The sequence below is a fragment of the Chinchilla lanigera genome, unplaced genomic scaffold (assembly GCF_000276665.1).
Source record: "Chinchilla lanigera isolate Chin_1 unplaced genomic scaffold, ChiLan1.0 scaffold00085, whole genome shotgun sequence".
Lineage (NCBI taxonomy): Eukaryota > Metazoa > Chordata > Mammalia > Rodentia > Chinchillidae > Chinchilla > Chinchilla lanigera.
Window position 1 is genome coordinate 2159768 of NW_004955486.1, and position 24162 is coordinate 2183929.

The window sequence follows — 24162 nt, forward strand, 5'->3', positions numbered from 1 at the left end:
AACCCGCAGGGGTGTGTGTGTGTGTGCGTGTGTGTGCACGTGCCCCTGTGGTCCTCAGACCCTCAGCTCATCCGCAGCTGCACTCCAGCCGGCCCAGGGTAGCCCTCCCAGAATGCACCTCGCTCCTCCCACCTCTCACAGCACCTTGGTTCAGTCCACCCTAAGGCTGCCGCCACCTCCCCTCCGTTGGGCCTCCCATCTTTCCACCTGGGTGGTGCTGGAATTCCAAGGGAGGCATCTGAGGGCTCTGCCCACGCCCGGCGGAGGCTCAGGTGCACAAACGAGGCCAGTGTGGCTGCTGGCTCTGCCGCCCCTACGATGCCTATCTGCCCTGGCTTATCCGGGTGTTGGCTTTCACTACCTATGGCTCCAGGCCGTCTCACCTGAGTCTGTCCTGGTGCTGCAGGAGACATAAAAGAAGAGCATGGAAAGTGGTGTGGACAGGCAGCAGAGGCCTCTGGGAGAATCCCCTGTCCCTCCTCTGAGGGGGACAGTCCAGGCCCTCAGTTCTGGTGCATCTCGTCTCGCTGGCCCTGACTGCAGCCTCGGTGGTCCTGGATGAGCTGCACAGCTCCTAGACTGGGATCAGTGACTGGCTCCTAGTAAGTGCTCAGTAAGCGGGTGCCACTTGGGAGGCAACACAAGGTCATGGACAAAGAATCAGGTTTTGGAGGCAGACAGACTTGGGCGGAGCCTCTGGGTCAGGCACCAACTAGCTTAGCGTCACTTCAGCCAAGTGATCTTTATGGTCAGGCCATAGGATCAGATCCAGAGGAGAAATCTGCCTTCAAGATTATAACAGTGCTGGACATGGTCACTTTACATATATACATCACACATATGTGTATGATGTGTATACATAGCTGTTTTCAGATACATAAATATAAATATCCTCTGATTTCTCGGAGAGCCCTGACTCCCCTGCTGTCCTGCAGACACTGGACCCCTGAGGGCTGCAGCCAGGCCACCAGCACACAGCACAATGTCATGGCCTTGGACATGATTGGTCTTACCCTTTACCTCAGCACTGCACTGACCTATATTAGTAGAAGTGGGTTTAAGTGGAGATCCTCAAACGGAGAGGACTTAGGGGCCCAGCATGTCTTTCTACAGCCGTTGACCTAGAGGTCAGGAACAGGGGCAGGTACACTGTAATCTTTGCGCAGGATGCAGCCCAGTTCTTTTTTGTGTAAATAAAGTTTTATTGGTACATGGTTGTCTGCATTTGTTTGTGCTCATGAAGTTCTCTGTTGTCTATGGCTGCTTCCATGCTGCAGAGATAAAGTGTAGTGGTTGGGACAGGGAGGGTATAACTCACAGAGCCTGGAGGAAAGGGACCCCCTGGGCCTGATTCCTCAGAACCATCCCCAGCAGTTGCTTCTCGGGCCTCCTGGGGCCTGAGCAGGGAGGACAGTGAGTCTTCAGGAAGGTTGGCCCAGCAGTTCCCAGCCTAAAGTTCAAGCAGGCAGAGTCTAAGCCCATCCTAGAGATGCCCGGGGTGGGCTCAGAAACCTGGGCTGCTGCCCGAGTTCTCATGCTGGCTGTCCTAGGGCTGTGTGTTAGGAAACCCTGGGTCCCCAACCCAGGCTGGTCAGGGAGACCTCTGTAGGGACATCAGATCCGGCCGAGGGGCAGGACATGTGTGCAGCCACCCCACCCGCAGGAGTGTCTGGGCGCTGACTTGACTTCGGAACTCAGGGGCCTAGGGACACAGTGCCAGTGAGAGCTGTCACATGGCCTGCTGTGTCAGCCGGGCCTCAGAGGTCCACAGAGTGGGGCCATACTGGTGGGAACTGCCACTGAGATAAGTGGCATTCTTCCTGGTGCCACGCCAGGCCACCATCTAGTGGCTCACACACTTTTGCAAGATGGCATCTGAGCCTGCCTGGACCCGGCCTCCACTGGCCATGCTTTCTTCTTCCTGGTCCCGCCGAAGCTAGCGTCTGCTTTGCTCTGCCCTTGCCAAGCCCCTGCCCCACGAGGGGGTGCTGGGAATGAAGCTGCTGAGGCCAACCTGCTGCGACCAGCCGTCCCATCTCTTTGGGACCTCAGCCACCCCAGCCCTGGAAGAGATCCCCACCACAGAGATCCGGCTCGAGGTCCCAGGTGAAGAAGGACCACCTGGAGGGACAGGGGACCACTCGGCTTAGTAACCGTGTCTCTTTATTTACAGCTTGACAGAACACATGCAACATGTGGTCACAGGACCCCAAGGGTGCAGCACCCCTTCCTTTGCTGCTCCCACACTTAAAGAAACCCTATGACTGGGTGGGGGGCCTCGGGCCCAGGAGCCGAGGCCGGGGGATCACAAGTATGAAGCCAGCCTGGGCAACTTGGTAAGATCCTTCCTCAAAGTAAAATTAAAACAAGGCTGGGGCTGTAGCTCAGCATTCCCTGGGTTCCATCCCTAGGACCGCAAACATGACAAAACAAAAGAAATGACTGAAAGCATCCAAACGTCCCCCAACAGTCCAGCGCTCGGTTTCCCCTCTGCGTCCTAGACCTGTGACACTCAGACTTTAGCATGCATAACAATGGCCTAGAGATTCAGGTGCGGGGTGGAGCCCAGGGGCTGCACCTCTACGAGGCTCCAGGCGCAGCTGCAGGCCCTGGCCATGGTGTGAGCAGGCAGAGGAGCAGAGACAGCCGGAAGTGGCTTACATCCCTGTTCTGCCATAGAATCAGAACGCACGCTCACTGTGATGAAAAGCCCTGATTCAACAAACTGCCCACCTCACGCCCAGCACACGCACACACTCACTGTTGCCTGTGAGCGTGGAGGTTATTGTGAGCCCCCAGACGGGAGGGAGCCTCCAAGTCCTGCTTCGCCTCCTCATTTTCTTTGCTAGCTGTTCTGTTGTCTAAACATGCTCCTTGCTGTGTATGTTTTCCGCCTGCAGCTGCAAAGTGGAGCTCAAAACAGGGAGCTGCGAATGCCCGAACCTCCTGTCTCAATACTGGGTGGGGTGAACGTGGCCCTGCAGCTCTCCAGGGTGGGGACTGTGACTCTGGGATTTGATCTGTGGCTCAGTCACTCCTCCCGGGGTAAATAAAGATGTCATTTCCTCAGGTCATCCAAACCCTCAGGCCTTTTGCAGCACACACAAAAGCTACCATTGGTGTCACCAGACACAGCACAGAAATGAATTTGGGAGTCTCTGGAAGAAACTCTCCCTGGGTTCATTTTTACACTCATGAACCTATTATTGCAAAGACACTGGCTCCCAAGCCCCTCCCTCAGAACCTGGAAGCCGACACGCTGCCGGGGCTGGCCCAGACCTCTGACTTACACTCAGACCTCATTCCTGCATGGCAAAAGACATAATCTGAGTATGTGACAGATCATGGCCTGAGAACACAACAGCTACTTTAAAAGCCTCCTGAATGGTTTAGTAGGTTACTTGGGTTGCATTTGGTGCCAGGCACTGTTCTAAATACCTCAGAAGAATTATGTATTTAGCCTTCACAATACTCCTACCAGGAAACTGTTATTATCCCCATTTTACAGATGAAAAAGTCAAGGCACAGAGACCTTAAGTAACTTTCCTAAGGTCGGCAAGGTGGTGGGAGGTGGAATAAGCCCTTTTGTCACCAGCTGTTACCGCTGTGGACTGTGGACGGCTGCACATTTAACCACCTGGGGCGAGTTAGAGGAACAGGAAGGCCAGACCACAGCCCAGGCCACCTGGGGTGTGGCTCAGCAGCACAGCACCTGCCTAGCACGTGCAAGGCCCTGAGTTCCGTCCCCAGCACTGAAAAAGAGAATTCTATATTAAAATAGAGTCTTTCTTCACGGACCTCAGGTCTTTTGAAAGTTCCTGATTATGCCAATGCTCAGTCGAGGCTGAGAATTAACAGCACAAGGTTGGCAAACCATAGCCCATGGGCCACATCTGACCCTCTGCCAGTTTTTCTGAAAGCTGTGAGCTAAGATTTTTTTTTTTTTTTTTACATTTTTTAATGCTTCTGGAAAATTAAAACATGATTATGTGACCCAGGGAAGTCATATGAAATTCCAGCCTGGGTCTCTAAATGTTTTTTACTGGCACACAGCCACACCGATTCACTGCTACCTTGTCCACGGCTGCCTCGAGCTGCGGTAGAGTTGAACAGTTTGGCAGAGACCCTGTGGTCTGCAGAACCTACAGTGTTTATTTTCCCCTCATGACAAAGGTTTGGTGAATTCTGGATTGGAGGAAGTTGGCTTCCTCCAATTAATTAAGAAGAAATTTAATTAGACCTATAAGAAGAAACTTGAGGGCCGGGGATATAGCTCAGCGGCACAAGCGCCTGCCTGGCAAGCGCAAGGTCCTGAGTTTGACTCCTGGTACAAAAAAAAAGAAACTTGAAAATGTCCTGGTGGGGTGGATTAAACACTTAAGGGGGCCCTGGGATCCCCACTTTGCAAAGGCAAAATGGAGGTAGCTGGGGCAAAGAGGGGCCTGGAATTTCCAAGCACAGGCCCTTTCAGCCCCATCGCTGACTTCCGGGGCATCAAGGTTAGGCCGTCCTAGTCCTGCTATTGCTGGTTCTCTGCCTGCAGTCGCCTCATAGGGTTCAGCTCCCATAGAGCTGCACAATCCCTGGCCGGCCGCTCCACGGGAGGTCACCCAGCGTGCAGCTCGTCTGGTCTCAAACACAAAACTGCTCACAGATCTGCTCTCCTACCAGCCAGCTTTGATCACTTTCAGTTCCCCTGCCCTCCCTCTGCCCCCAAGATTCCCAGGCCTATCAAACTCGGGTAGGGAGAGACGAGCAAGCGTATTTGATTGCTTCAAGATCTGCCTGCCTTCCTTGGTGCCTGCCCCTGACCTTGACTGATTTCCCCAAAGCAGTAAACAGGCGGCCGGGTTTGCAGCCTGGTTTGCCCTGGACACAAGAGGGTTCAGATGCCAGCTCGGGGGAATTAAGTGACTCTTTAGAGGTGACCCCTGGAGCAGGACGTGCTGGGTCGGATGTGCTGGGTAGGCATCATGGGTCTGGCTTGTTGGGGTGCTTCAAGGCAGAGGCCCCCACTTCCAATGGGGTCTGCTGCAGAACTGTGGGGTGGGGTCCCGGAATGCCTGGCAGGGGCATGAAGCAGCAAATGATATGCAAAGTGGGCATATTTGTGCGACTCGTGTCCTCTTCAGAGAGCGTGTGTGCAACAGAACAGCAGTGGCAGAATCTCTCAGGACAACTTGGAAATGCAAGTCCCAGGGTGGCATAAGCAGGCCCGCAGGAATTAAGGAATAATGTTACTGTCTTCCCCAAACACTATGCCTCAGCACATAAGCTACCAGAGGGTGGGGGGACCAATCTGCCTGGATATTTCCTTACCGAAAACAAGTGTTTCATGGGCATTAAAAAAAATATGATGCTTCTATGTCCAGGGGAGGCTGAGAACAGCCAGATATTCCAGCCACAGCCAAAGGAACTATAAGGAGAGGCATTTTTCTTGCCGGAAGCCATGGAAAAATTGGACTAAATTCTCGGGCTGTGGAAGGGCAGGAACAGAGCCTTGTTGATCTATGGCCTGGCCCAGGTTGAGCTCTCCCTGTCCGCATTTTCGCCAGGTCCCCAGGAGACTCTCGCACACGTAAGGCTCAAGGATCAGCCAACCGGGTCCCAGGACAAATCTTGTAGCTCGAGGGTGGCTCTATGTCCTTACCTGGAAAATGATAATGGCTACTTGGAAAGGCTGTGGTAGGGATTCATTGAGATGATGCACGCCACGCGCTGAGCACCCTGCCTGGTACAAGGGGGGTGCTCCAGACTCTGCTGCCTGGCGTCGCCTTTCTCTGCCACTCGCCAAACCTTGCTGATAGTTTAAAAACTGCTGCAGTGCTGCTGTCGGACGGTAGAGGGCACTCTCGGCACAGCCGCTGGGGACCTCACGGGGGTTGCGCAGGTGCAGAGGTCAGGGCACAGGTGCGGGCGCAGATGGGCCAGTCCAGGTGCGCGGGTCCAGACGCAGGAGCAGGTGCGCCGCTTTTCAGCTCCTGGACAGAGGCAGCTGGTGCTCTCAGCTGCCCCCGCCGCCTAGTCCCCTACGCCATCTCCCTCTGCTAGTTACGCCCAAATCTCCCGGCTGCTCAGCTCTTCCGGGGCTCAGTTCCCAAGCAGGTCGCCGCTAGACGTTGATGAAGGACCCTTGGTCGCCGTTGGCCGTCTCGGGCTCCACGCAGCGCCCCTTCCTCCGAGTGACCCTGCGGTTCCGGTGGAATTTGGCATAACAACGCAGCCCTGGGCGGAAGGAGGCAAGAGGGGTCCAGGAGGTCAGTCTCCTCCCATTTCTCCTCTCCAGCCCTACTGGGCTTCACACCCTTTTTATTTTTAATCACGCCCTACCCACCTGCGCAGCTCCTGGATGAGTTTAAACAGGAGACTTAGGATCCAATTTGGTGCGCACTGGTAGAGCACAAAACCTCCTATGAAATGAAACTCCTACCTTGGCTTACAAGATCCTCCAGAACCCGGACTCAGGCACCTGTCTGCCGCTTTCGCTTCTACTCTCCTTTTCACTGACCCTGGCCTGATTCCCAGCCATTTCGGCCTCAGGACCTTTGCATGTATCATCTCAGCCAGAAATCCCTTCCCCACGTTCTTTGTATAGTTGTGTCCTTCAGCCTTCAGGTCTCAAATAGAGTGCCTCTGAGCACCATAATTAAAGCCAGGGTGGCCCTCCTGGCCCTCCCATGGCAGGGTTTTGTGGCTTGGGATTTGCCTGTGGTGACAGTCATCCCCAGAGATGTGTGGGTAGACATATTTTTCACTGAAGGCCACAGAAGTTTGCTTCCTGCCGACAGCTGGGAAAAGAGATGCCAGTGACCGGGGAAACTCCTGCATTCTTTGTTGCAGTGATTCCCTCTCTCCAGGGAGAGGGAACACCTCTTCTTTAAGATGTGCTTCTGGGGCCAGGGATATAGCTCAGTGGCTCAAGCACCTGCCTGGCAAGCTCAAGGTCCTGAATTCGATTCCTGGTACAAAAAAAATACAAACCCCAAACAAACAAAACAAAGATGTGCTTTTGTCACCAGCCAGGAAGGAAAGGCAGCACAGAGAGGTCTGTGCTTAGGGACCTAGAATTTACACCAGGCCACCTGGCCTCCAGGCCATGGCCCCGTGGTGACCCATGGGAGGAATGGGCCGTTCATAGCAGGATACTGAAGCCGCTCCCCCAGCCTCCAGAACTCGTGGCCATGACCGCAGACTCAGCCCCGCAGCCCGTGCTCAGCCCTTCGGGATTTCTCAGGGTCCTCGGCACACCTGGCCGAACTCAGGTCCCTCTGCTGTGGCTTCCCCAGTGCCGTGAAAACCAAACCAACCACGAAACCAACTGGGACGCCCAACTGCACACCAAACAAGACCCAAACAAGGCCCACAGGGTCTCGTGTGAGGCTCCCCTGCACCAGTTTCCCGGGGGTCACTGGGCCCCTGTCAGGATTTCTGGCCAAGGCCACTGCCCCACACTTGGCTCCAGCCCGGAGCACTTCTTCCCAGCCTCAGACAGCTGCTCCAGGGCACTGACCGCCTGTGTGGACTTCTGCAGCCCGAGTACTTGCCATGGACTTTGTCTCTACATCCCCGGTCGGCGCATCTTGCTGGCTTGTAATCTCTGCATGCTGAAGCCGCCATTTTCATCCTGGATTCCACGTGCCCTGTCCTCATCCGCACCTGACACCTACTAGGCACTCATATATCCTTCCTCTCTCCCTTGCTCCCTTCCTTTCCTCATCTTGGGGATTGAATCCAGGGCTTTCACACTGAGCTACACCCCCAGCCCTTCTCTTAGGGTCTCCGTTTTAATTTAGAGACAGGGACTCGATGGCTAAGTCACTAAATTGCCCAGGCTAGATTCAAACTTGCAATCCTCCTGCCTCAGCCTTCTAGAGTGCTGGGATTATGAGTGTAGATCACCACGCTTGGCTTGACAAGTTTTTTTTTTTTTTGTCTTTGAGACAGGGTCTCGCTATGCAGTCCAGGATTCAGGATGACCTTGAGGTCACTTCATAAGTCTCAAACTTGCAATGATCCTCCTGCCTCAGCCTCCCAAGTGCTGGGTTTAGAGGCATGCACCACCATGCCCAGCATGATAAGTATTTTTTAACTGATTAGCACTGGATGAATAATCAGACCTGAATGGATGTACTGCTTCCCAAGCTGATCATTTTGGAGGATCACGTGAGTAAAACAGGGTTCGAATGCATCTTGATTCATGGAGGGCTTGAGCTCAGATTCTCCCACTCACAGAGGGGTTGGGAACATGGGTTGGATACTGGATGGTATTTGAGTAATTACTGTTCAAATTTTAGCATTTTTTTCTTCAAGGATGCGTATCTTTCAGAAACATATGCCAATGTGTTCACAGATGAAGTATCTGTCAACTCCCAGAAGCTGTTTTGAAATTTTATTGGAATGAGGGAGTGGATAGGGAAGAGAAGACACAGACTGGCTGAGAGCTGGTCTATTATTGAGGCTCTGTGATGGGCTGCAGGGATGCATCACACCATTGTGACTTCTTTCGTATGCATTTGGAATTCTTCAGAATACAAAACTGGAGCTGGGCGTGGTGGTGCACACTTGGAATACCAGCACTTGGGAGGCTGAGGCAGGACAACTGATGCAAGTTTGAGACCAGCCTGGGCTACATAGTGAGTTCAAGGCCAGCCTGAACTACATAGCAAGACTCTGTCTTTAAAAAACCTAAATAAATAAATAAATAAATAAATAAATAAATAAATAAAATTTAAAAATAAAAAAGCCTTTCTTTGTGCAGTGGGGTCATTATAGCACCCTCCTATGGTTGGGTGTGAGGATTTCTGGGGAGAAGGTGCCTGGCACCCTTGGGGCTGTGTGTACAAGTGGGGAGGGCACGGCCTCCAGCGCCTGGTAGGAGCTGAAACCGGCAGTGCCCAGCGTGTCCTCTCCTGGCCCTGTGCTGGTTATCCTCAGCCATGTCGCACTTGGGTGCCTCCCGGGGTGCAGTTCCGCTCGAGAGTGCTAGCCTTTCCTGCTGGGTCTTATTTACAGAGCTCCGTGCCAAACAGAGCTCCGTGCCTGTCCCCTCCGCATCCCCCCTTGCTGAGCACAGACGACCGTGCCAGCTTGTATTTCAAGAGGCGAGGAAAGCAAATCTAGGAAAGGGTGCCAGGAATCAAGACCAAGCGAGTTCACAGATTGGGAAGGGCCCGAGCAAAGCTGTTCTACTCTCGTCTGCAGCTCCCAAGTGCTTCTCCTTCCTCGGCTTCACCACAGCCCCTCCACCCACCCTCTGCCAGGAGACGGTCTCACTGCATTTCTAAATTGCCCAGGATAGGCTCAAACTTGAGCTCTTCCTGCCTCAGCCTCCCAGACTGCTCAGATTACAGGTGTGCCACCATACCTGGCTAGCAGAACCAGCTTTGACAGAGACCTCAAGGGACCCGGAGTGCGTGGAGCCTCCTCCCCACGACCCACCTTCCACACACATACAGTCGTCAAAGCATTTGTTGTTGAGGCCGCGGTTGTGAGGTATGCAGAGGTGTCCCCGCAGGTCACAGCAGGTCCCTGCAGATGCAGCCAGCGCACACAGCAGTCAGTCAAGCTGAGCGGCCCCGCCCCACCGCCCCGCACGCAGTCCCACTGGGGCGGAAATCCATCATCGGCTGCCTGGTGGCAGGGGGCCATCTGGTGCTCAGGCCCACTCGTGGATGTCACGGCCAAGCTCCCTGGGGGCAGTGGTAGGGACCCCAGCTGCCCTAGACAGGCAACTGATAGATTATGGGAAGAGTGAGGGCAGTGTGGGGTCACCTCTCAGGGGCAATGGCTGGAACAGCTGGGGCCCCCAGGTGTGGAGTCAGCTGAGTGGGAGGGGCCTCGGGGACCTATGACACCAGCGCCCTCTTTTGACAGACGAGGACGCTGATGCCCAGGCTGCCCTGGAGCGTGGCTTTGCCCCCCAAGAGGATTACCCAGTCGGCTTGGGCTGGAGCTGTCTTTGTGCTCAGGGCGTGAACAATGGTTTGGGAAGGAAAGATGCACTTGTGGGTACGGGGGCAGGGTGGGGGTGCCAGGGCCTGGCCATCTCTGCCCCTCAAGGGCCTCCTGAAGCAGCCATTGTGCTCGCAGTGCCCACCGCCTGGCCAGAGCCGGCGTCTGTCCAAAGGACTCTCTGTTCACCTTGTTCCCTTGCCTTTGACCTTCCACAGGTGTCTCCCCAACCCTCAAGGCAAACCTCTTGTACTTTTTTTTGTTTGTTTTGGCAGTACTGGGGATTGAACCCAGGGCCTTCACACCGAGCTGCATCCCTAGCCCTTTTCTTATTTTATATTTTGAGCCAGGGTCTCACTAAGTCACTAAATTGCTGGAACTTGTGACTGTCCTGCCTCAGCCTCCCAGAGTGCAGGTATTACAGGCATGCAATCTCTTGCATTTCTTTTTCTTTTTTTTTTTTTTTTTTGTTTGTTTGTTTTTCTTCCGGTACCAGGAATCGAACTCATGACCTTGTGCTTGCCAGGCAGGCACTTTGCCGCTGAGCTAAATCCCCAGCCCCAATCTCTTGCATTTCTAACTCCACCTCAGCATCTGCTTCCAGAGGACCCATGTGACGTGATGAGGGACAGAAGTTTAGGGCGTTAGCCAAACTCAGGCCTCTTGTGGTAGCTGTCTTGACGGAGGAGGCAGCTGCAGAGTGGGTGAAGATGTCGCCAAAAGCATTCCCAGAAAGACACTTAGCTTCTCTGGGGCCAGACTGCCTCACACGTGACAGCATTGCTCGGAACACTGGTAACTGCTGATGTCATTATTTATTGCCCATTGGTCCTGGGGAGCTGGGCGTGGTGGTTCATACCTGTAATCCCAGTACTTTGGAGGCTGAGGCAAAAGGATCACAAGTTCGAGCCCAGCCTGGGCAAATTAGCAGTTTATCAAGATCTTGTTTTAAAATAAAAAATAGAGGGGTCTGGGGATGGAGCTCAGTGCGATTTGATCCTCAGTACCGGAAAGGAAGAAAAGGGTCACAGTGACCTGTCCCACACCCAGAAGCCCTGTCCCCATCGTCCTGGTCCTGGTGCTTTGGGCGTGGGCTCGGGTACCTGGCAGGCAGTCTTGGTGATGGTCGCACGGCTCCCCTTCGGCTGGCGCTGTCTCGTTACCACCGCTGGAGAACAGGCCTCCGTGTTTCTCTGGGGACAAAGAAATCTGGCATCAGAAGCTGAGGCCCAGCACAGCACAGCCGTGAAGCACAAGGACCCGGGTGTCACAGGGTGGCTGGGACGAGACACTCCACAGCTCGCCGCCTCAGTTTCCTCTTCTCTAAATGGGTTCACACAGGCTCATTGTGTTCCCAGGGAGTCGACACATGGGAAGTGTCTGGCATTTTGAGTGTCGACTGCAGTTTAAATTGAGACCCCCGCATCTACCCAGGGTCATATGCAGTCACACAAGGCTCACTGGGTTCCCCAGAAGAGTTGGGGGGACAGGCACAGGGCGGGCAGGGCTGGCTGCACACCTTTCTTCTTCGAAGACGGCCAGGCCTCGGGTTTCAAGTCCTCATAGTCGGTCCAGTCAAACAAGGCCATGTCTAGCGTGGGCATCACCTCCCCGTCGGACCTGGCTGGCGCCTGCAGAAGGGAGTGGAAGGGACTGAGAATGTGGGGTCTCATACAGTCACCCACAATGGGTTCTCCACTGGTGGGCTTCGGGGGGCCTTCAGTGACATAGACAACCGTATACTCCTGGGGTCTGGCCACAGGTTTCATCAGGATCCCAGGGCAGTGCCAGACCCAGAAAGAGGCTAAGAAAGATTTACAGTGGGCCCCCCATTATCCAGAGGAGATGCCCCCAGAGCCCCAAGGGACGCTTGCAACTGTGGATAGCACTGAACCCTATTTTTCCTCTGCATACACCTATGCTAGTTTTTGTAGGGTTTTTTGAGACAAGGTCTCCCTAAGTAGTTCAGGCTGACCTTGAATTCACTCAGGCATCCGTGCTGGCCTCAAATTCACAGCAGCCCTCCTGCCTCAGCCTCCCCAGTGCTGAGATTACAGGAGTGCACTACCATGCTTCACACAATTAATATTTTTGGACCACAATTGATGGAAACTGCAGAAAGTAAAACTGTGGAGAAGGGGGCACTATTGTGTTGATATAAGTTATGATTTTTATTTTTTGGTATTGGGAATTGAACTCATAAACTTGCACTTGCCAAGCAAACGCTGTACTACTCAGCTATATCCCCAGCCCCTATTTTTTCTTATGTGTAGACAATATATTCTCTATTACTGACATATACAATATATTATTATCGATCCCTTTCAATGGTGTTATTTTTGAAAAAATTTCAGGGTCAGGGAGGAGGCTGGAGAACTGATCGATTCCTCTCTACGCTCCTTCAGTACCTGGGAGGAGGCATCTCAGTGGCATCCCCTTGCTTCCTCACTTCTCTGTGCATTTTTTTTTTTTTTTTTTTGGTCTTTTTGAGACAGGGTCTCCATATGCAGCTCAGGTTGGCCTTGAGCTCACTTTGTAGCCCAGGCTGGACTTCAACTTGCAACGATCCTCCTGCCTCAGCCTCCCGAGTGCTGGGATTACAGGCATGTACCACAACGCCCGGCTAGGTGCATCTTTTTCAAAGATCCAGAATGGGGAGGTCAAAGCATTAACTAACGCTGGTTAGTGCTGGCTCACAGAGACGTGGCTTCTACAGTTACTGTGACTACTCTCCGTCCCCTCCTGGACTGCAAGCTCTTTTTCCAGGGCCTCAAAGCTGTGCGGGCCCAGACCTGCGCGCTGAGCCATCTTCCGCGTCCTTGGCTGTTCCTGGGTGACCGCAGGCCCCTTTCTCCCGGACAGGAGCCTTTGTATGTAGGCAGGGCAGCTTCCACTGCCCTTCTCCTGTCGCCACTACTGGGCGGGTACATAACCCTCCCAGCCCTGGGGCTGCTTTGGGCGCCTTACCTGGGGCTGCAAGGAAGTGACAGGAAGGACCAGGGACTCCTCCGTGGCGGGGGCTGCCTCCAAGGTGGTGAGGAAGAGCAGGGAGGGGGCCAGGCTGGTGGAGGACTCCTCCATGGTGGCGTCTACCAGCAGGTCCTCCGAGAGCTCCGCCTTTTTCCTCAGGGAGCTTGGGCCTCGGACCAGCGCTCGGCCTGAGATGCGGGGGAGGGAGGGGACTCTGGGCTGGACCTGCTGCCACCTGTGATAGCACACAGCCAAACCCAGGGACAGCAGGGACCGGGTGGCAAGCCCTTGGTTCGGCTGACGTCCCGCCCCGCCCCTCCCCGAGAGCTGGAGATGCGGAGCTCAGCGCGGGAAGCGTCTGCCATGAGCTCCACACGGCGCTGGGGGGCACTCAGGGGCGCTCCCGGAAACGGCGCTGTGCAGGTGGGCTGGCTGGGGACATCCAGGGACGTAGCAGCGAGTAATGGGAGCTGGTGAGACCGACCCTGCAAGGCGTCCCGGGGCGGTGAGGCCAGGGCGGGGCGCAGGGACAGGCCGCGGGCCACTGCTGGCCGGTTCAGAGCCTAGTTTGGCCCCACTCCGCCGATTCAGAGTAGATTAACGGATGTGCTTAGGTTACAGAACTGTGCCATCTCTACTGGGATTTACAGTAGGACAGACTCGGTCAGACACCGGGTAGAAGCTCCTGACCTATGGATAAGGCTGAGCCCCGGGGCCTACCCGGCCCTCACTTTCCCTGCCCGCGCACCGCAGCCTCTACTGCCTCACCAGACCCCTCGGACTTCAGGGAGACTGCTTTCCATCTGCCGGGTGCCCACTGCCGCTGCCTCTGGCAGCCTCCCAGGGACCCAGGCCGCCCACCCCCCGCCCCCTGCGCCTTTGGGACGCGCCCTCCACCGCCCCCCATCCCCAGCTACCTCTGTGCAGCTTCGCTCTGTTCCTGCGCCTCTTGTGCTCCCGGCCGCGTCTCCTCGCCCTCTCCCACCCCGGAGGCCGGTGCTCCTTCTCAGGGTAGGGCAGCGCCAGCCCCAGCAGCAGGTCCTTGTCCCGCAGGCCCGCAGGGCTCTGCCCGGGCAGCCTGGAGGCGGTGGTCACAGCCCCCGGCAAACCCGCGCCCCGCTCTTTCTTGGCCAGGGCCCGCCGGCGGTGGTGGCTGGCCTGGGGCGTCCACAGCGCGGGGCCCGGGGGGTCGATGTGGTTCTCAGGCGGGGTCCGCAGAGGCGATCCGGGTGCAAGGGAGCCCGCCAAGCTCAGCTCCAGGAGCGCCAGGAGGACGAGCAGCCGCACGGGGGCGCTGCGCAGCGCGGGCCCGGCCATGGTCCTTCCTGCAAGAGGCAGCGCTGAGTGGGGACCCCAAGCCCACGCGCGTCCCTCATATCCGGGTCACGCTCTGTTTTCCCCAGCAGTGCTAGAGGGCACCATTTGGCAACGTTCTCAAAACAGGGATGCTACCGGGCTTGGTGCCGCACGCCTGTCATCCCAGCACACTGGAAGCTGAGGCAGGAGGGTTCCTGAGAGCTCAAGGCCAGCCCTGAACTACATATGGAGACCCTGTCTCAAAAAGCAAAACAACAGGGCCAGGGATAGAGCTCAGTGGCATAAGCGTCTGCCTGGCAAGTGCAAGGTCCTGAGTTCGATTCCCGGTAACCCCCCCAAAAAAGCAAAGCAAAAACAAAACTGGGGGTGACGCTGGGTGTAGCGGCACTTGCCTGCCATCCCGGCTACCCTAGGAGGAGATCACAAGTTGGAGGCCAGACTGGGTAATTTAGCCACACCCTGTCTCAAAATAAAAACAGAAAAGGGGTGAGGATGTGGCTCAGTAGAAGAGTGCCCTAGGGTTCCACTGCCAGTTCTGAAATAACAAACAAAACCTCCCAAACCTGCTCATGGCGCCCCATGGGTAGAGGCCAAGGTGCAGCTAACGCCCCGCATGGCCCATGCCAGCATTGGAGGGTTCCAGACAGACAGCAGGGCGGGGTGAAGGGCCCTGGCTGACATCGTGGAAGCACTGTCCAGGTCTGGAGTCACTCTGTGCCCAAACCTCTGCCCTTTGCCGAGGCTGTGGCACATAGCTGAAGTCCCCTCTACGTCCCTGGGTTCAGAGTACAACTGCAGTGGCCAAGGGAACAAAGTCATGGCGGTGGAGCGCGTGCTACTTGGGTATGGTGAGGACCTTGTGTGAGCTCATGGCCCATAGTCCTTCCCATAGTGCACCGAAATGGCTCCTGCCAGGGCCACAGATATAGCTCAGCAGCACAAGCGCCTGCCTGAAACGGCTACTGTCATTTCCCCTTTGCCCCAAAGGCCAGAGAGTAAGTCACACGGCCTGTGTGTCACTCTTATCCGGGCGTCCCGGCCCCTGTGTCCGTCCTGGTCCTGGGACGTAGCACCCTCCTCCCCCCAACACCTGAGGCTCTGCCGCTGTCCCTCCCCGTGGCCCTGAGGGCTTTGGGGACAGGACTCAGCTCTGACCCCCGCAGGGAGCCTTCTGGAGACTCAGCGCCCCTCTCCAGACACCCTAGCTGGGCCGAGGAGTTCAGAGCGAAGCCTGTCTGTGGGACGCTGGGGACGCTCCCCGTTTGTGGCCAGGCTCCCCACCACGTTAGGGGGCTGACTGCATTTTTATGGCCTCCGCAGGGCCCTGCTGGGCTCTCCGAGGCGCTTTGGACAGCGTTTCTTTGTGATTTGGGGTTGGATCATTGCCCCGGCCTGAGAAAAGCCCGCCCAGCCTGCGAAGAGTCCCTGACTTCCAGCGTCCCTCCTGCCCTGCCGCCGGCTCAGTCCCCCCTCACCACCCGCTGCCTGTCTCTGTGCTCTCCCTGGAGCCGGTGGCTGGACACACAGTGGGCTCCGTCTTGTCCCCTATCTTGGCCCAGCTGAAGATTCACAGTGCAGGCCCTGGTGACCTGTCCTGAGACATCCAACCCTCCCTGGGACCTTAGCCCCTGCAGTCCTGGCCCAGAGGCTCCTGCGCCACCCCCATCTCCCTAACGAGAGCCCTGAGGCCGAGCTCCCAGCAGCCCCTAGGGCGCTGAAAGCCTTCAGCCAGGCACTGTCACTGTCCTGCTTTGGCAGGGACCCAGCCGGGTTTGAGGCCCGTGGCAGTTCCGGGGCCGCTCTGCAGCCCTGGCCTGGCCGGGGACACCGGTGACAGCTTGGGAGAAGCCACAGGACACCCCGTTCGCAGGGATCCGCTCTCATCCTGGGGAAGCGGGGGAGGGGTATGGCTGGCCTGCCACCCCGCCTGGGCAGCTGTGCACAGTGCCAGCGTACCCATGAGGCGCCGTCCCTCTGCTCAGACCTCAGTATGCACACCAGCCTGCCCCCCCACGCCTCATCAGTTCCACTGACCAGGACTTGTTCTGCTCAAAACTGACCGTGGCTCCTTACTGCCTTCCCATTTAGCCATGGACTCCTCCCTTTCACACTTGAGATCTCTTATGATGTGACCCCAATCTGGCTTTGCAGCCCTAACTTGTGCTTTCTCCTTTCAGAGCCAATAAACTCTTCCCTGGGCCCCAAACACACGCATCTTTCCCGTCTATCTCCATGCCCCCTGCGCTGTTCCCTCTGCCTGGGACAACCTCCCCTCCACCCCCACCTCTCTGACAGGTGCTGAGCAAACGCCCCCCCTCCAGAAAGCCTTGCTCAGTCCCCAACGGTATGCCCCCCCCTTGGGGCCCCACAGCCTGGTCCAGCCAGCTCTGGAGGACTTCGGATGCATTTGGGACAGGGCCTATGGGCTGTTTTTAGGTCCCCAGCTGGAGGGGCAGCCCCAGTCCTAGCTCTGCCCCTGTGGACACCCAGGGCCGGGCCTGCCAGGCACTGATACTATGTGCAGGTCGAGGGCAGCTCCCCCGGGTGGGAGCGGGGACCAGGAAGCCTGCAAAGTCCCCGGTCTTCCAGCCATGGGATTTTCAGGCTGGTCTTGGCACAGCCCAGCCACCAGGATGCCAGCCTGGCAAAGAGCCACTTGGGTAACTAACACAGCCTGCCGCAGAAGCCGCTCCAAGGGTCCCGGGTGATGACGGGCCATCATCCTCCCTGTCACTCTGGAAGCCAGTAGGAGCTGTGGCACAAAAGCACCAGGCATTCAAGGGAGAGGCAGCAGCAGGTGTGCCCTGCCTGCCCACATCCCGGGCCTGCCTGCCGCTGGCTCCAAAGCTGCAGTGTTGTGGGCCTGGGTCCCAGACAGGGACAGTCACCTCCCCAGGCAGGATCCCCCTCACCCTTTTTTTGAGACAGAATCTTGCTATGTTGCCTAAGCTGGCTTCAAACTTCTAGCAATCCTCCTGCCTCAGCCTTCTGAGTGCCAGGATCACAGGCATGCACTACCACACCTGGCTTCCCATACTTTTACAATGAGGAAACCGAAGCTCTGGGAGGCCAAGCCACAGACCCATAGCAAAACCGCTCGAGGCCTAGGTTTTCCTGGCCCAGCGTGGGCAGGGAACGTAGTTCTTGGAACACTGCCAATGTCATTTTGCTCCCTCCATCACGCCCGTGACAGGCGTCTTTGTCTTGGTCTTTTTTTTTTGTTTTTGGTGGCACTGGGGATTGAACCCACAACCTTCACACCATGCTACATCCCCAGCCTTTTAAAAAATTTGCATTTTGAGACAGGGTCTTGCTAAGTCACTTCACTGCCCCCTGCTGGGCTCCAATTTGTGATCCTCCTGCCTCAGCCTCCCAGGATGTCAGGATTACAGGTCTAAGGTTCCGGAGGAGCCCTCGGGGGTTAGCGACATGCACTGAGCCAGCATGGCTCAGAGGACATATCCGCTATTGCTGAAAGAAGAAATGCAACAACTAGACAACCCTCCCCAGCCAGCAGCCCCTCACCAGCCCCTGGGGACACCCTGTCCACTCTCCAGAGTGGCCAGCCCTGGGTAGAGGGGAGGCTGGGACCAGCACAGGGCCTCTTGTGTGCGTGTATGTGTGTGTGTGCGCATGCCGCCGCCGTGTGTCAGGGGCTCTTTAGGAAGGAAGGCGAGCCGGTGGGGATGGGGGGCTGTATGGGGGGGTTCCAGTCCTGGCTGAGCCCTGGCCACCCTCAGCTGCTGACTTCCCCTCCCCACCAGAGCAGGCTAACCCTCTCCAGCCCATAAGGAACTTGGAAGGAGCACCCCCTACTGAACCTGGGCGGGAAGAGCCGCTGACTGTCCCAGAGGCCAAGAAATGGCTCCAGGGAGACTCTGACTGCGAGCTCATCCCACAGATCGCCTCATGTGTGGCTGAGCCCGGAGGTAGGCTCTCCTGCCCCTGGGAAAGGGACCCTGGGACTAGGGGCTGACTTCTGTCTTCTGGGGCCTCTTCGGTGCTCTTAGGATTCAGATCTCAAAAAAAAAAAAAAAAAGCTGAGGATATAGCTCAGTGGCATAAGTGCCTGTCTGGCAAGTGCAAGGTCCTGAGTTCAATTACCGGTACCAAAAAAAAAAAGCGGGGGGATTCAGATCTCACAGGTCCCCTCAAAGTCTTTCATGACTGGATTATGGGGGTGGCAGATCCTCGCCTCCCCAGAGCTCTCTCCTGCTCCCCCTCTGCCCTCGATTCTCACTGAAAGGTTTTCCTAGGCCGGGAGCCCCGGGGACAGCGACCAGGTCCCCAGAACCGGGGCTCAGTGTTGGGGACAGGAATATCTCTGGTTTTGTTCCCCTACTTCCATGGAAACCACAGGACGCTGTAACTTCGTGATTCGCCTGACTCCCGCCCTCACCAGTACGGCCCAGGTGGGCACTTCTGGGAACGGCTGGATTTGCAGGTGGCAGGCAGCTGTCCCCAAGCTCCTGGCTGCTATCAGGGCCACATGCCACCTGCCTCAGCTCTGCCACCTTGGAGCTCCTGCTGGTGGGTCTTCAAGCTCCCAGCACCCTGGAAGCAGACTCTTGACTTCCGGGGTAGCTTACGCCCCAAGGCTGGAAAGTGGATACTTTTTTTTTTTTGGTATGGGGAATCAAACTCAGGACCTTGCGCTTGCCAGGCAGGTGCTTATACCACTGAGCTATACCCCCAGCCGTGAAAGTGGATACTTTTGCTTGTTCAGTGAGTACTTATATCCTACAGGACAGCGGAGAGGGATGGGGTGTTTTCTAAATTAAGTGCTGGAGCCGGGCATGGTGGCACACACCTGTAATCCCAGCACTAGGGAGGCTGAGGCAGGAGAATTGTTTCCAGTTTGAGGCCAACCTGAGCTACAAAGTGAGCTCAAGGCCAGCCTGAACTGCATAGCCAGACCCTGTCTCCAAAAAAAAAAACAACAACAACAAAAAAAACAAAATAAAAAAAGACAAAACAAAAAATAAATTAATTAAGTGCTGGGTTGGGCTTTTTCCGAGGTGATCTGGGGCTGGCCTTGTCCCTGAGGCCTCTCTCCCAGTCCCTGCTACAGCCCCGTGGTGTCGCCTGACCTAATTTCCTTGTCTGTGAAATGGGCTCAGTCACCTGACCTGAGATTTGCTGGCTTGGGAGGTCAGCACTTCCAGGGGACACGGTGGGCAGTGATAGAGGAGTCAGGGTGGGTGGAGCCCAGCGGTGCCAGTAGGATGGAGGGCAGAGAAGGCAAAAAACCTGGGTGGGGGCACTGGGGGGATTACTGCTGTATTTGCACCTTCCTGTCAAATAGTTTGTTGTTTTTGTTTTTCTACCGGTACCAGGAATGGTACCAGGAATCGAACTCATGACGTTGCCCTTGCCAGGCAGGTGCTGTGCTGCTGAGCTAAATCCCCAGCCCACCAAAATTGATTTTGTTTGTTTGTTTGTTTGTTTATTTTTTCCGGTACTGGGAATCGAACTCAGGACCTTGCACTCGCCAGGCAGGCGCCGTGCCGCTGACCTAAATCCCCAGCTCTGTATTTGCACCTTGACAGCCCTGGGCCCGTCCCTGCCCACTGGCCTTCCTCAGTAGCTCTGCACCCTCAAAGTGCCTCCTTTCTCACAGGAAGGGGTCTCTCAGCAGCACCCGGGCCTCAGGCGGAAGCCCTAGCTCCCCTTCCTTCCAGGCCTTTTTCAGGCAGGGAATCCACTCTGGTCTGATGGGGACACAGCCCTGACCCGCTGTGACGAGAGAGAGACCCAGGTCATGCCTCAGAGGACTCCTAGACGGATGAGAGACACAGCCCCTGCCACACAGAAGAGGCAGCCCCTGTCCAGGAAGCTTCCATTCTAATAGTGGAGGCACAGGGGATCCCCTGGGGCTTCCCAGGTTGATAGGAGAAGCACAGTTGTGGCCCCGGGAAGTCCTAGAACACGGAGCTTCTAACTGCTACCAGAAATACAGTCTTCCTCCCCAGACAGAGGAGACAGTCCCCAAAGAGAGCCTGCAGGTCTAATGAAGGTGGTGACACAGATTAAAACACATGGAGGTCAGCCAGGCACGCTGATCACACACACCTATGATCCTAGCTCTAGGGAGGCTGAGGCAGGAGGATCACTGCCAGTATGACACCAGCCTGGGCTCCACCATGAGTTCAAGGCCAGCCTAAATTACATAGCAAGACCCTGCCTCAAAAACCAAAATAAACAAACAAAAACACAAAAAACCCGGGAAAACATGGATGTCACCCAAACCCATTAAACTGAGCCCCTGGTGAGTCCCCAAGAGCTGATGACTTGGACAAAGTCTCTCCGCTCCCTGAGCCTCAGTTTCCTCTCTTGTAAAATGCCCAGAGTGTGAGAAGGGCCGGCAAGGGTGTGTATGAGGATGGGACTCCGTGGCCGCCGCTACTAAGGCAGGGGCAGGAGAAGGCGTGAGCGGGGTGGGGATGGTGGGTGGGGGTGGGGAGGTCCCTGGAAGCACTTGTTTGGGTCTCAGCGTGCAGGGGGCAGGCGCAGGTGGCCGCATCCTCTGTCCTCAGTAGGGTGATCGATGGGGGCAGGACAGGCCTAGGCTGGCCGGGAGGGGGCCATTGTCTTGGCAAATGAGGTTTGGCTTCCCTGTAGGGCTTCCCCATCTGCTTTGATTGTTCTAACAGAACCTTGGGACCCTGTCCCCGCAAGACCTCCCACCTCAGAAAACCTGGGTAGGGGTGTCAGGGTTCCCCTAGAACCTCGGGAAACCTGCCTAGGGGTGTCCGGGGCTCTACATAGCTCCTGCCAGATCACAGGTCCCTGGCAGCCCCTTCTCCCAAGCAACTCACGTGTGGTGGTCGCTGGGGCAACTCCACCCCCTGCACCCCCAAACTTCACTATCTTGATGTCCAGACAACATAACAGCACTTGGCAGTTGGTCAGCTGGATCACTTGGTCTTCAAGTGACAAAATGCCTGCTGTCGGGTTCTGGCAGAGGCCAGTGTGGAGCAGAAAGACACCTGGAACCAGCCAAGCCGAGGTGTGGATCCTGCCTCCAGCACTTAATAGCTGTGGGACCTTGGGCATGTTAATTAACCTCTCTGGGCTCCAGTTCCACCTGGGAGCAAGGAATATTTTTACTTGCGCATCGTTTATTAGTCATCTTGGATTTCAAACCTAGAGCTGCATATGCATTATTTCATTTAATACTTTTCAGATAATAATAGCAACAATGGCTACAAAGAGATAGCAGGACAAAAATGGGAGGGGTGAATCCAAGTCACACAGCACCGCAAGTGGTAGAGCTGGGATTCAAACCCACAACCAACGATCTCATGTGACTCTGACCACTGCTGATGCTACCATTTGGCAAGCCATCCCAGTTCAGCTGCAGCTGGTGACCTGTGCCAGGACCTAAGCCAGAGCCTGACACGGAGAGAAACGCCAAAGACCACGGGCCCTGCAATCAGACCATCCCTCACCCCATCAAGAGTGTGTACCAGGTGGCCAATGCCACACCAGTGTTGGGGTTTGGGACCTAGGCAGGGCTGCTGGTGGTAAACATTCAGTAACCTTCCCAGGAGGACCTGCTGCCCCAAGGCAGCAGCCCCGCCCCCGCCCCAGGAAGCAAAGCAGAGAGGGAGGGGAAGCGGGGAAGGTCTCCTCCCAGTGTGCCAGGACAGGGATGCGCTCACGCCTGCTCTGTCTGGAGTGAACCCCTGGTCTTCCCAGGTTTTGCAGTCTGGGAGGCTGGAGTGCGCATGCCTGCTCTGTCACACTCCTGGCCCATGCGAGGGCAGGACTGCAAGCAGCTCTGCCCCCTGCCTGGCCAACGTGATCCAGTGGAAGCCACGGGAAAGCTGGGGCTTGCAGTTTTCCACTCATTCCTGCCCCTGGACCAAGAATGCCGCTTACGCTAAGTTTGAACAGAGCACCTACTCCTCGGCAGGCGCTGGGACCTCAGGGGATGGAGACCCAGCCCCCACCCCAGGGAAGTGCAGCAGCTTCCCACGATGAGTCATGGGACCACGCTGACAGATCCAGAGGGACAGCGGGGCGAGGGAAAAGCAGGGTGCTGCCAACAGGAGGGGACAGTGCCTTGGCTGGCAAGAAAGGGAGGCTTGACTGGGACAGAGTCAGAGAGACACCTCAGATAGAGGGCAGAGCCCTAGCGGAAGTCAGGGCGTGGAGGTGGAGATGACCCGAGGATTCGGATGGGGGTTGGAGGGCAGGCAGGGTGCAGGGGTCTCTGGTTAACTCAGAGGCCACAGGGAGCCTCTGAGGGGCTGGGGCTGGGCAGAGGGGCCGGATTGAAAGGGGAGGGAGGAGGGCAGCACGGAAGGTGTGGACAAGCTCCTGGGGTTCAGGAGCCGCTGCCGGGCAGGCTTTCTGCAGAAGGCTCTGCGGCCCTAGGATGGGGGGCCACGGCGGCAGGAAGGGCCCGGGTGGGGTGTGTGTGTTGCGGGGTCCCCAGCTGCACTCCTGCCTCTCTAAAAAGAAACGCTCCAGTTGCCAGCCCTGGTGGTAGCTGAAACAAAAACTCAGCTGCCGGGTGGCCTGGCACCTGCCGGCTCCGAGGTCCCCCTCCTCCCCCTCCTCCCCCTCCTCCTGAGCTGCTCTCATTGGGTCACTTACCCCACATCTCCGCAGCCTCCCGGGGGGCGGTGTCACCTGTCCTGATGACACCAAAGAGGGTCAGGACATTTGAGCAACTACACAGCAGGTCCAGGATGGGCAGACAGACAGTGCCCCAGGGGGAACGGAAGTGCCTGCGAGCGAGCACCCTCAGAAAGGCTCAGAACCGTCGCGAATGAGTGACAGGGACGCCTCCTGAGGGACAGCCAGCTACAGCAACACCGAAGCCACACCGACCTCAGCCAGCAAGCAGAGACCCTGCTCCCCCTGGTCTTTAAACTCTTGATTTTAGGAGGAGCGAAGCGGGAGAGGGAGAGATGGCCTGGGAGAGTGTGGCTGTCGGGAGGGGCAGCAGGAGGAGGGGGACAGGCAGTGTGACGGGGTTGGGGACTGAGGTTGGTGGCTCGGAATTTGGGGCGTCTCGGTGGAGTCGCATCCCTGCCCCACCCAAGGATGTAGACGCTCCTCCCCCACCGGCACCAAGAGGCTCCCGACTGGCTTTTCTGATAGTTCCCCCGCGCGTCTCTATAGGTGGTCCTATTGTCCCTGTTTTATGACGGGGACACTGAGGCTCAGAGACATGCATTCCTTTGTCCAAGAGACGCTATGCGCCTGACCCTCGGGGGACGCTACCCCTGCGGTCCGCACAGCCGGCACGCGGCCGGGCTGGAGCTGGACCGCGGAGAGGAGGGCAGCGCGCAAGGGCGACCACCCGAGGGAGGCGAAGGCCCGGGGAGCACCCCTCGGAGGTCGGCGAGGGAGACTTGGCGGGAAACCCGGCGCCCTCTGGTCTCACACCTGGCTTCGCAAAGGCACCCGAGTCCCGGGTACGCCAATTCAGAGAAGCCGGCGATGGGGACCGAGAACGCCCGAGTTCAGAGGAAAGAGCCCGGCGCCGTCGGGGTGGGAGGATGCGGGGCGCGCTCGACGCTCCCCAGACATACCCGGTCCCCTTGGTGGCCTCGAAGAGGGCCGAGTGCGTCCCCGCCAGGGCGGCGCCCGGGTCAGGGAGTCTTAGAGCTTCTTCCATCGGTGGCGGACTGGGGTCCCCGGCCTGAGACCACCCAGAGATCGAGAGACAAAGAGATACATGGTCCCAAAGGGAGGAGGCTGCTGGCGAGGGGGAGAGGGGGCGAGGTCCGGGGCTGGGAGACGGGGGCGAGGGCGCGAGGCCGAGGGTCCGAGCGTGGAAAGTGGGCGTCCAGGGGCAGCGGGCCAGAGAGGCCGGAGACAGCCAGAAGCGAGGGGACACGCGATGAGGAGCGAGGACGGCGGGCGGACTGGCGGACGGACGCACGGACGGCCGGGTCGGAGGACTGG

At 56.9% G+C, this 24162-nt stretch overlaps 1 protein-coding gene across 2 annotated transcripts in view; it reads right to left on the reverse strand.

Moving 5' to 3' along the window:
* Nucleotides 1–2159: 2159 nt before the first annotated feature.
* Draxin (dorsal inhibitory axon guidance protein) overlaps nucleotides 2160–24162 on the reverse strand; it is a 23304-nt gene continuing 1301 nt past the window's right edge. Inside the window, exons 1-7 of one of the 2 annotated variants that reach the window (XM_013504311.1) lie at nucleotides 22843–22920; nucleotides 13839–14246; nucleotides 12919–13109; nucleotides 11471–11582; nucleotides 11055–11144; nucleotides 9439–9528; nucleotides 2160–6225 (exon numbers count right to left, since the gene is read on the reverse strand). In XM_013504311.1, the coding sequence (XP_013359765.1) occupies nucleotides 6113–6225; nucleotides 9439–9528; nucleotides 11055–11144; nucleotides 11471–11582; nucleotides 12919–13109; nucleotides 13839–14246; nucleotides 22843–22849 (1011 nt within the window). In that variant the 5' untranslated portion in view covers nucleotides 22850–22920 and the 3' untranslated portion in view covers nucleotides 2160–6112. Of the gene's footprint in view, nucleotides 6226–9438; nucleotides 9529–11054; nucleotides 11145–11470; nucleotides 11583–12918; nucleotides 13110–13838; nucleotides 14247–22842; nucleotides 22921–24162 lie in introns of those variants that run through there. The other variant, XM_013504312.1, reaches the window with a different exon arrangement.